The 12,866-nt window shown below is 42.8% G+C and overlaps 1 protein-coding gene across 1 annotated transcript in view; it reads left to right on the top strand.

Moving 5' to 3' along the window:
• The first annotated feature begins 357 nt into the window (after positions 1 to 357).
• The window catches only part of LOC131266610 (serine-rich adhesin for platelets), a 77,174-nt gene continuing 64,665 nt past the window's right edge, over positions 358 to 12,866 (top strand). The window contains exons 1-2 of the mRNA XM_058269201.1: positions 358 to 683; positions 1,430 to 3,462. Of these exons, the coding sequence (XP_058125184.1) occupies positions 2,918 to 3,462 (545 nt within the window). The 5' untranslated portion in view covers positions 358 to 683; positions 1,430 to 2,917. The remainder of the gene's footprint in view (positions 684 to 1,429; positions 3,463 to 12,866) is intronic.

The following is a 12,866-nucleotide window of genomic DNA, read 5'->3' as shown; positions in this document are numbered from 1 at the left end:
TCGGTGTCTAGTGATGGAAAAACTAGATCTTGGTGGGAAAATCGTTTTTTCGCAGGAATGCGAAGCTTTCGAATCAAAACTGGTATGGGCCTCAGATTCCCAAATGAGGATCCTGGACCATCAAAAACAATACTGAAGTTCTCTATTAAAGCTGTGTTTATTGTTTTTTACCTTTCCTTGATTGAATATTAAATAGATGTGGATCAAGTCCGGATCAGAACGAATCTTCAACGAATCGAATTGGATCAAATTCGAATCCGACATATTCCGTCAAATGCAAATCAAGGTTTCTTTACGTAAAAGGTAAACCTTAAAGTGCTATCTATCTTAACTGTTCAGTCGATTGTGAACTTTCAAGATGAGAACCCGTGCCCTCGTCGTCGTCGTCGTTGGACATCATCCGTGATGTACGCGAAATCGTTCCCGTAACGTAGCGCTCCCGAGATTACGATATTCCCGTTATTCTGTGTCCCAGTACGCGTGTGAAATAGGAAAGTGCAGTAGCGAATTGCGTTTTTTTCTTTCTTGTTTTCCGTTCGTCCATCATCAAGTATCCAGTTTGTGTATGCGTGAACGGCCTGCGTTCGATTTATTAGTTCGTCGATGGTCAGTTAGTGCCTGCACGTTTGCCGCAAGTGTTAATTCGCACAAAAGATATGAAAAGTCAGCAAAGCGAATCCAAGGTTCGTGCCACGGTTTTCTTTTCCCCGAAACTAAGGAAGCCCATCGAAGTCTGTTCTCGTTTTGGAGACAATCGTGTTGAACGTCGAGGAGGAAGTTTGCTACACGCACACCAGCAAGCGCACTGTGACCGTTTTCACGAACACAACAGAGCGTACGCTGATGTACATAAATGGCGTTGAGTACGCGAGAGTCTAAAAAACAAGAGAAACATTCATGATCCAAAAACTGTTTAACAATATTTGAACACCAGAAACCTGTTATTTTGTTTCACAATATTCCTGCCTGCATTTCAAAGTCCATGTATTTGATTCTTGTGTGAAAGTTACAAATGACAATTAAAGTTATCCTCCCACTTAATTTGTATTACCTTTTCGTGAATAGAGATTCTGCCAACTCGCGTTCCTTAGAAGAAACATACATTTTGTTTACATACATTTTTCAAACAAGATATATTAATGGATTTTGTTGAATGAAAGCATTCAAGCTAGGATGCTATGCCCTCAAAGAATAAACAAATGTATTATGTTATCTCGATCATATTTATTGAAAATATTCGTAAATTTAATTCGTTTGCAGATGCCATAACATAGATTGCCTGAGATACTAAATAGCTTTCGATAGGTCTAGATGAACAATATTTTATTTATTTACAAAACCCTCTTAGTAAAATGACATCCCGGCAGCTTCCGTAAACTGCAGTAACTTATTTCAAACAAAATGATCACTCCCGTTTCCCTCATTTCAGCGCCAATAAACCCATCGATTTTGATGATGCCGTGCCATAACACTCGCGGAAAAGTGCAGGAAATTTGTCGCAAGGAAAAACGGCACTAGGTAGGCAAACATTGGTGTTCGTGAGAATCGCAGTAGACACCGCCAGCAGCCAGCAGCAGGAAAGCTGGAGACGTGTCCGGCGCTGAAGCAATCGAGCACAGCCGAGGCAGGAGAAGGTGGTGGTGAGGGAAAAACAAGTTCGAGAGTGAAACATCTTCGCGGGGAGGAAAAGCACGGGAGGTGGTTGATTCCCGGGGCCGCCGAAAGGAAGTGAAAAGAAAGTACCGGCGAACGGGGGAAACCAAGCCCAAGAGTGAAAGAAGAGGCAAAGTGAAGCGAGCTTGCTCTTGCCATCTTGTGTGTTCGGGAAAGGGCAACGCGAAAGACTCCGCAGCGCAGAGCATTCCCGCGCCACGGGCCCAACACACCGAAGGAAAGAAAGCAGGAAGAGCAAACGGAAGAAAAGAAGGCCCGTGCAAGCCTACTGCGCCCTCAAACGGGGGGGGGGAAGATCAAAGAAAGCTGCCAGTGAGGAGGCGGAAGAGTACTGGGTGCTCTTGTGCTCGCTCGTGTGTGCTGAGCTGCGGGGAATCGTGCTGCCTTTTCTTCCCTAAACCTGTGTGTCTTTCGGTAAAGGGCAAGGGCTCTTGGAGTGTGTCCCCAGTGTGTGTGGTTGTGCAGCCAAAACGGGGGCAGGTCAGTGCCGACTGCGAAAAGCGAGCCGCACTGGAAGAAAGATTGTGCGTGCTTGTGTGTTGTGTGTGTGTGTGTGCCAAAGTGTCGTGTGACGAAACGGGGTGCTCCGTAGAGCAGTGCGGGAGGAAAATTGTTTTAAAACATATCCCCCACACGATAAGAAAATCGCGAGTGTAGGGTATCATAGCAAAACAAAAAGCGCAAACCTTGCGTTTTGGTTCAGGTGCCTGTGTCCATTGTAAGTGTCCCGGGCTAGTCGGAGTTTTACTGCTGCTCGCCCGTTTTCCCGGCAGTGTCACCCAAGTGAGCTTCGTCAGCAGAGGCTGAGTTCTTTGGTTTCAGTTTTCCCTCGCGCCTTTGTCAGCGGAGAACCGACGCAAGAAACTTAAAGCGTCTTGAAAATCGGGTCAACCGTTCCACAAAAAGGTGGAAAGCGGGAGAGAAAAGTTGCACACACACTCTCCTTCCCGGTTACCATAGTGACCTCCGACGACAAACCTGGGCCCGGTTTTCGAGCGGGGTGAATAAAATCCTTCCGACATCGAGATCGTCGGCAAAAAAGAAACCATCAAGAAGGACCTATACCGGTTGTGCGAGCTGGAAAGGCTACACCGGCCTTTCTCCGGACCGACCTAGCGCGCTCGGGGCAACTACTACTGGCCGGGTAACTAAAGAGCAGCCGTTCGAGCTGTCGGGGCTGTGGTGGAGTTGCTGTCGCCTGTGCGCCGGTTGCTGCTGCGTCCGTCCGGCCACTAGCAGCAAGATGGCGGCGACCAACAGAGTGCGGCCGCAGTCGCGCACGAACATTTCGTTCTTCTCGAAGATCCAGGGCAAGATCAGCGACGCGTGCGCGCAGCAAAAGTTCCTCACCGACAAGAAGACGCTCGAGAAGACGTGGAAGCTGATGGACAAGGTGGTCAAACTGTGTCAGCAGTCGAAGATGAACCTCAAGAACAGCCCGCCGTTCATACTGGACATCCTGCCCGACACCTACCAGCGGCTGCACCTGATATACTCCAAGTACGAGGACCAGATGCACCTGCTGCACTCGAACGAGCACTACAACATCTTCATCAACAACCTGATGCGGAAGTGCAAGCAGGCGATCAAGCTGTTCAAGGAGGGCAAGGAGAAGATGTTCGACGAGAATTCGCACTACCGGCGCAACCTCACCAAGCTCAGCCTGGTGTTCTCGCACATGCTGTCCGAGCTGAAGGCCATCTTTCCGAACGGGCTGTTCGCGGGTGACCAGTTTCGCATCACCAAGGCGGATGCGGCCGAATTCTGGAAGACACGCTTCGGCAACAGGTAGGTCGAGAGCTCGATGGGTGGGATTGGAACAAATGTTTTAAACATAAAATTGTACTTGAACTAACCAAAACAAAGATTTATTTGCTACGACCCAACTGCACTTTTGATACAGGACAACATTGAACTTTATTCAAGAAGTGTTAAAAATGGTCACAGTCGTGACTAATACTTCTGATTATTGCTAACAATACTCGCCACAACTAAACCAAGTGTATTTTAAGATATAAGAGCGTAAACAGGCTGATAGTATGTAGATAATTTTGAATTGCTCATTGGTTTGTTGAATGTTTTTCGTGTTTTGATTAGAACAGTTTTGATACGTCCTATAAACAACATTACTCATGGCAAATTCTAATTAACTATTGATAGTTTTGAAATGCCATGCATACAAAAAAACGAAATTCAGATAAAATGAGTCACTTGTGATTATACAACCAAGCCGTTATATCATTAACGCCTACGAAATGGATATAAAAACAAACACCCTCTGTTGGTGCGTGATTAATGTGATGTTTTCAAAAAATATTAATATCAAAATACTCTGGCCAGTTACATTGATTTATTAAAATTCATTCTATAATTTGGAAAGTTTCCACAGAAATAATACGCATGGGTGTTTCCACGTACTGGATCACTAAAAAAAGAATAGAATTTATTCGCATTTTCTTGAATTTTTATTCTTGAAAATATGATTCCTGGAACCGGTGCCCACCATTTCATCTGTAATAATAAGCACGAATGTTGTTTTTTTATACTTTTGTGAGACATTTCACATCAACGCCAAAAGATTCTGTCAGTTTTAATAAAAATGGGCAATCCATCAGCTTAAAATCCTCATTTTAGGTAATCTGCATCTGCCTATGAATGCTGTCAATGAAATGATTAATGAAAAAGCTCAGGAACTATTTCTTGGTTAACCTTTAAATGGATAAGTAAGCATAGCATAGATTCAGAAGGAAAAGTAATAGTAAATAATCATCCAAAACATGCAATCCAACCGAGACATAGATATATTACATTGAAACTGATTTTACCCATTCTCTTGATGGTGCCTAAACGCTTCATTCATTCCACCTTTATGGTTCATAGGTTAATATGCATACATATACAGTTAACCGTTTGACAGAATAAAGGGGTGAAAAACAAATTAAAAGTCAGTTGCTGGCAAAAGGTTAACAAGTGGTAAATCGATTAGTAATGCCACACCTCCGACAGCTTCGGTGAAGATCGCCGTTCAAGTTGCTTTCGAATGACTAATGTGCATCTCAATAACTAACAGAAAGATTAAGCGGTTAAAAAGCACAACTAAATTCCACACCAGAGCTCAAGAAAGGGTTTTTCTGTGAATTTACCATAAGTTCGCCTATGCATGATCGTTTAAGTGTCGAGTGAAATAATGGAACCAGAGCGGGAGACCGAAGTGTGTGTGTTTTACTTTACTGTTCCCCCGGTTCCACTACGTTTGACCTAAGCCAACCTCTCCACCGTAGACGTTGCTCGGCGAGACGCTATTCACACCTACGGCTGTGCATCTTACCGATCGTTTTTGGTGTGGAAACAATTCGGCCCCGCTCCGATCCGTTGGCGATGGCGATGGCGCAAAGAAGGCGCCCGAGAGCACAAACGGTCGGCAAGCTTACCCTTTTCCAATTAATTACGCATCCATCATGGTATGTCGTCATCGGCATTAGCATGATGCGCTGCTTGGAGCCATGCGGTTGCCGTTTGGATGGTGTAGTCGGCGCTGCACTCCCGAGATCAACACTCGTCCAGCTGAGTGTTTCTTTTTCGAAGATCATTCGATGGAGTTGCCCCGGAGCGCGCGTGAGACGCACCAAAGCAAAATAGCAATCAATTGAAGTTCATTCAATATTTTCAATTTTTGTTTATGTTGAAGACGCAGGTGAGATGGAAAAGTCCGACACTGTTTATTATGATTGGCACTTGTATCTTTATCCAGGGATTATTTTACCAATTTTTCGAGTACATTTTTGTTTGCGCATTTCGAAATTTGCACAGAAACGGTAAACTAGAGGATATAAGCTTATTGGCATAGCTGCTAAACGTCGCTCGTTTTGTTTGTATATAATCACTACCGTGTAAACATTTTGTCAAATATTTAATTTTTGTTCATAATTTTGTTTAATTTCCTTTTTTTTCAAAACGATTTCTTCGCTAATCTTCATATTCTCATTCATCGTAAATGACCAAATTTTTAGATATGAAAAAAATTAGGAGACAAAACCAGATGAACACGAGACAAAAGCAAGCTCGAGTTAGAGACAAACACAGATGCGTAAGAATAAAATAGTTGATTCGCGGTTTCATGGGTGGGTTAGAGGCATAGTTAGGTGCCAACGGTTGCACCTCTTCTATGTACAATTTTGACATTAAAAAGTATTGTTAAAGTATACTCTTTGTTATCTAATGCTAAGCTGTCTTATGATTTAGTTTTTATTTTTTCAGATAAGTGTAACAATCGCCCAAAGGCTAAACTCTTCACTCTTGCATTTTCAATCAATTTAAAAATTATGAAATGCCTTTGCTAGTAGATAAAGGGAAAAATACATGTACTATGTCAAATATTGTATCAACATCAAGCAACAATTTGTAATTTAGGGCCAAACTTGTTGTAGTATGTTGGAAAGATATGTTCAATGATATGCGAAAATGTAATGTAGATGGATCCCCAAAATAGGGAGAAAAAGGATTGAAAAGGCTCAAACTGCATTTGGTTGTGTATCGCAATATGTCTTCGGAACAACGCGTATGGTTCCCTAAATTTTATCGCTTTTATGTATCTCCCTTCATGACTTGCAGCGTCAGTTGCGGCCGTCTGTAGGCGATTTTTTTTGCATTAACTGTTCTTATTTCCTTCACCTGCTCGGTCGCGTCCATCGCGGTTTCGCCGAGGGCCGAAGCAACTTCTCTGTTCGATTGATCGTAGATTCGTAAAAACCGCACAATATCCACATATGGACACAATATTTTCACCACCCCTCCACTAACTTCGATGCACTGGGCCGTGACGTTGCCACGAACGTGTTTTTAATGCGCTCGCAAGATCGGAGGGCGGTTTTCGTATGCCACCTTTAAGGTGTTGCCTTGGCCATGTGCGAACGCGTACGAGAGATCTTCGGTGAAAGATAGGCCAGCTGCCGATCCTCCTTTCCGGCAACGGAAGGGCCACTCGGGCGTTGGACACTGGAGGGGTAGCAAAGAACGAAACTGAAACACTTATGCAAAATGATGACTGGTCGCTTCGCCCCCTCGCGAGAAAAGTTCGCGTGCGCCAAATGCACCGGGTGCGGTGACTAAAACACGTGGCATGTGTATGTGTGTCTGTAGGTTGACCGTTGTTGGCTCAAGGAAAATAGATCCGACGTAACCGTTTTCTGGCGCGTAGATGTACCTTTTCCGTTTTTGCCTTTCGCTATAAAAATCCATTCCATTTTTAGCGGGCAAAAACATGACCCGCATCCCGAACCGCTTCTCTCGAGATCATCGGCAGCGTCATGTTTTTTTTTTTTTTTACGTTTCTCACCCAGAATGTTTGACAAGCGAGAGCGAGCGAAGAGGAGGGCATTGACCAATTTGCAAACTTTCAACTCAACAGGGAATTGCACTTGGTTCGCAAAACGGAAGCGGCCGAAAAAAAACGGGGGAGGGTGCAAAAATAAAAACTGGCCCACGAACGAATCAGTGAATATATCCGCCATGGGAGAGAAATGACAAAGGGCCCCACCATCGTGGAATATTTTTTTTCCTCCCTTTTTTCGTCACGATTTTTTCATTTTTAGTGTGTCTGCGTGTGTGTAAATTTCCCGTCTGTCTGTACAATTCGGACACTTGCTTTCTGCATGTTCTGCGCCCCGGATGTGCATGCAAACTGTGGGAGCCATGGCGAGGTGTGGCGTGTTGCACCTTGGGCTGTCCACATTCGTCATCGTCAACGAGGACGGCTCCTTCGTTCCGTTTCGGTGGTTTTTGAGGCATACAGTTTTTAGTTTTTAAAATTGAAAACTCTGGCAAATTAATTACAAATTCTGCTTCCGAGCTGAGGGTCGTATAGATGCACTGCAGACATGTTTCCACAACGGAGCATCCTGACGTTGTATTCTTTTCCCTTTGCCTATCACCACTGAAGCATACGTTTTCTATATTCCCCTTTTCCCCTTAGAAAAGGACGTCAAATTTTATAAGAATTTCTACATGTTGCTTTTAAAATAATGTATTTTTAACACAGAATATTAATTGTTGTATTTCATTTAGAAAATATAAACCAAATCTAAATAAACAGCAATAAATCGCTTTGAAGTATGTCTTTTTATCATTGCAATTTTTCCTACTCAATTCGCTTGAAGCGGGATAACTAAAAAGTTGGTTTAGCTAAGCAACATCAATTTGACTACTACTCATTCAGGTGAAAATGGGTTTTATCAACATTTTCTAGCTTCATTGAAAATCATGACACATTAAATGTGCCCTTTGTTGTGCTAGATATCAATTTAATTGTGCTGAAGTAGCCCATTGTGGAGTTTCGGCCCACCACCGTTGCCATAAAACTCGATGTCAATATAGTTATTGCAAACTTTCCAGAAGCATTGTAATATGATTGGTTACTGTTGTTGTACCCGCAACAATTTATAATTTAATCAATCACGACCCATGAACTGCCGCGTTGTGTTTGTGTCACTTTCCTCCGAAAGTTTCACAATTGATAAAATTAATCATCGATTTTCCGTGCCCCTTCCTCCCCGGCCGGTCCTGGCAAAGGGTGGCCGCGTCTTCGCAGTTGTATTTTACTCTCCCAATTCGATCTCCTCCACCTTTTTCCTCCACATCCGGAAACGGACAGCATCGGTGCAAATGCGAAAATAAAACACCACAATAATGATTAATGAACAGTGACGCATCCCGTGACGTTTACGGAGGGAGGCGGTGGTCGGGGTGGAGGTTGGAGTTTGGCATGGAAAGGAAAAATCTGGATGGATAAAACCCCGAATTTCATGTGTCGGGCTCCCGCCAAAGCACGGCAACAACAAAAATAAAAATACCCCGGGATTATGGCATTATTTTGAGTGACGTTTCGAATAAATCTTTCAAATGATCAGCTAAAAAAGGAAAAAAAAAACGTACCGGTATCGTTTATATTTCACACAATTCTCACGCGCTGATTTTTCCCCCCAAAAAAAAAGCATCCTAGTTGAAATAAATTACCGGGCTTGAAAGTGCGGCGACCGGAGGGACCACAGGCTACGTTTCATTTTCGTCGGTTTGGGAATGTTCCGAATTGTTTCCTGCATTGAATTTTCCGTGCACCGCAATTACTGGTATTAGCATTTCTCCGTCCAGCATCATGCATCTGCACGAAGGGCGAATAGGAGCCAGAAGCATCTTCTTTGTTCAATTTATGTTTCTAGTCGTTGCTTTGCTATGCCGCTCTTCGTTGGCCGCTTCACGCCACCGAAAAAGCATCATCGATTACGTTCGATTCACGTCGCATCCGAGACTGCCCGTGGTGCCGCCGGCGATCGGTAAAGTTTAGAATTAATTTAATTTTCATTCGCTTCTGCTGGCTTGCTCCAAACACTGAGAAGATGAAGACGACACGGGGCCTCTCCCTTCCCGTATAGTTTTATTTCTGACCATTTTCTAAGGCCCCATCGAAATGATGGAAGGGGCTTATGGTTTTAGGGAACGATGGGGGCCTGCGATACGACGGTTTTTCCTTTTCCTCCACCGTTCGTTCGTCGCCCAACATCGGATTCCCTTAGCCCTTGGTTAGCGTTCATACTTGTTTTCTCTTCGACGAAAATACATATAAACACAGCGGAGCTGCTCCAGATGCTCCGTTTCCACAGCCTCCACGGAGGGTCTCACTATAAACATTAACCGGGGAACACAAAGCAGGAGAAGGGAAAATATGAAATCGAAATTTGATTACCATCATTCTTTTCGATTTTTCCGACCAAACCCGAGCCACACCGGGCACTGTGAATGGATTGTGTCCGTCCCAAATCTTGGCGCACCGAAATGGTTTAAGAATTTAACTCAATAAGCTTCCGCAACGATTGAAGGATTTTCCGCCGTAAGCGAGTTTCATTCCCCCTCGTTTCCCTCCGCGATGAAAAAGAAGGGAGTTTAAGTGACGTGGTGGAAAAAATCATCCTTTCTGACCATTGCAGGGGATTTTCTGTGCAATTTATTTGCCGTAAGTTTTGCGCCCCTAAAACCAACCCGATGTCACTGGTCGAACTTTTTTTGTGCCCGACCGATGGTTATCCCCGAACTTTAATGGTGTTTTTGTTTCGGGTCGGGCAGGAGGGAAAACCTTTGCTATTGCAACCCTAGGAGGGTGTTCCTGGACTTCAGTCCCAACGCTCGATGTAATTACCATAAACAAACAGGAAACAAACCTCCAGTGAGTTCTTGTGGAAATTCCATCAGCTGAAAATTCAATGTACGTAAGTTTCCACCAAACAAGCAAGAAAACCCACTGATTGTAAATTATGTTTTGTTTGCAAGGCATCGATTTTCCCATATTGAGAAGAAGGAAAACTAAGTTCCTTCCAGCTTAACTTTCATATGAGTGTAGGATGCAATTTCAAAATGCGTCAAAGCCATTGATGGAAACCCCAACTTCGCATCCACTCAAAGGTCATCCGATGGTAGTTTCGCACGTCCGCAATCGGTTTTCCGCAACGATTTCAATTTCAGCGAGCCATATACACTGCTCCACTCCTTGTTTGAACTGCTCGTTCCTTGTTTTACTCGTTGCCCGAAGGAGATTTGATGTGAAACATTCACTCGCATATACGTTGATCGATAACGGTTGGGTCGGTTGGTGAATTAATCAGATACGGAAAAATACCCTCGCTCAAACCACCGGAAAAACTCGCCCGTTCCGACAATGCGGCGCAATCGATTGGTTCGCACATTGATTTGCCGCGTGACCCAAAGCTAAAAGGGTTTCAACATAAAGTGAAACGTGTATGTCATTTCAGCTGCCAAATTGAGAATGCTTGACTCTGGTTTGGAAAGTTCATTCAATCTCTGTAAAATGTGGTAGTTTTTTAGTCAACGATATGAGAACAAGTTTTAACGTATTTTTGAACAATAAAATATTTATTTTTTGAAATTTTGATGTGATGAAATTTCTAAACATGGGTGAAAAACCCGTTCAAAGACAAATATCAAACTTAGTAAAACGTAAAAGCTTTTAAAACCATCCTTCTCCCATCGAACCATCGTTCACTATCCTGTCATCTTTCTTCTTGCTTGTGAAGATTCCACTTGCTTCGGTCAGAATAACGTTATTTGGTCGATTGTCAATATTTGCGACCGAAGGCGTGATTTCCGGTGGCGAAAAATCGTCCCCCATCCGTGTGTGGCGAAAAATCGATTGGAAATTTCTGGCCGGGCCGCGCGAAAGGACACACACCGCACGTCCACGCTCGACCTGCAAACGCATACCACACCGAGCTGTCCGACATATTTTCCACCGAGGTTTCTGCTTCTGCTGTCTGCTGCCTGCCCCCCCTGTCAAAGCGAAAGCAGATGTAAATATGACTGTGGCGTAAATCCGCGAACATATATAAAAGGGACATTTATTTGCTCGTGTTTCATATTTTTCCTCTTATGATTTATTCAAACACATTCCGCGGGGCTTATGGCTGACTCTGCGCGTATGTGTATTGCGTCCGTGTAGAAACGAGAAAAATGGAAATTGTGCTCTCCTGTTGTAGTTTGCATTGCACGGTGTCGATATGATGTTCCCTTAAAGCATCGGAGTGGGAATTTCAACGCCAAACGCGTGACCCCAGGTTGAGAAATAAGAAGCCAGATATGCGATTTCCGGGAGAGCTGCTCTCGACACCTTCAACAATCATAAGTGTAACACAAATGTTGCCGTGGTGTTTGTATCGTTCACGGAAACCCCAGTAAGGATGCTGGAAAGGGGAAAAACCCCCCGGTAGTCCGTTTTCTTTGTCACCCAACCATTGTCACGTTCTCCACTCTCCGTTTGCTTATCGTGCGTTTTTGTGAATAATATTGTCACTTTGACAAATCGAAGTGACAGTGGAAAGGTAAGGTGCACACGAAACCCTTAAGGGTGGTGAAAAGCGAATGTCATAAATTATACATAAATTGATTTGAACAAATCGCTAAAGGACCGGCACGGGGGGAAATGGCGTAATTTGGAAGTCTAGGACATAAGCGGAAAAGACAAATCTTTTTTAATACCGCTCGGCTGGAGGTTGTTCTTGGTAGAGTATTTCCTACTTATTATTTGTCATCTTCATTCCTTTTTTGTGTTGTTGAAATTTATGATCCAGACGATATGTTGTGCGATACTAGACGTAGTTTAGCTTGTAGGAACATCTGGAATTATTGCTCTAATTTGCTACATTTTCCTGCAAATTGATTGTGCATTGCTGTAATTTATTACATTCTCTACTTCGTGGTCTTCTTCTCTATTCGTGGTTCTCTAAAAAAGTGAAAATTCCCGTGTAATCTATTTGAAATGTTACAAATGAATGCGCATTGCAGAGATAAGCATAATTTTAATAATTGCGACCGAAATCCAGATTTGTTCCATTCTGTTTGAAATAATTTAAACATGTTCTCAAGAGCAAATTAAAATAAGAAATGCCTTAAGAAAGCCTTACGAAAGAGGTAGAGAACCCCGTGACCGTCGGTTATCGATTTGAAATTCTCACCATTACATGAATCCAGAATCGTTTTTTGTGGAAAAACTTAATATACGAACACCTATAGCGTTCAATGTGTCGTAAAAGAATTAACCGGCAAATATGCACTGCAACAAGCCGTCAATTTATTTACAATAGTGACCAATGATCTAAACAAGCGGAGATTGTTGATAAAGTTGAAACATATAAGGTTATAGTATATATTTGGTTTACTTGTATTAATATAGGATACGCAAGAAATGAGTCTTTAAACAGACCTTAAACATGTTTTGCAGCTTTGAGAAGCGATGATTCATTTGACGTGAAGTTTTAAAAGTACACAAACATTCATACTTATTAACACAAACTCTAACATATGCTTTTCACAATTTATCCTTCGTATTTCATTCTTCTCATTCTCGTTAAAATTTGTTCTACGTGATACGAGATATGAGGTCTATTCGCAAAAGGTTGAAACAGAATACGTTTCATGTGTCCAACAGGCTTCGTCTGTAGGGGTTAACCTGTTAGGGAATATTTGCCTTTTTTGCTAAAAGTCATGAGTTTTTTTTTTTTTAACTTTAAGCTTATATAGAACGGTATTTGGTTAAAGCAAAATGCAGCTTTGTTTTTGTGAAATACACCAACACGAAGAGCTAATACGCTCCTTGAATAACCAAATTTGGCTCAATTAAAACGATCAAAAAC

This window comes from Anopheles coustani, chromosome 2, assembly GCF_943734705.1.
Source record: "Anopheles coustani chromosome 2, idAnoCousDA_361_x.2, whole genome shotgun sequence".
NCBI lineage: Eukaryota > Metazoa > Arthropoda > Insecta > Diptera > Culicidae > Anopheles > Anopheles coustani.
The sequence above is the reverse complement of the archived record's forward strand: the minus strand, read 5'-3'. Positions and strand labels throughout refer to the sequence as shown.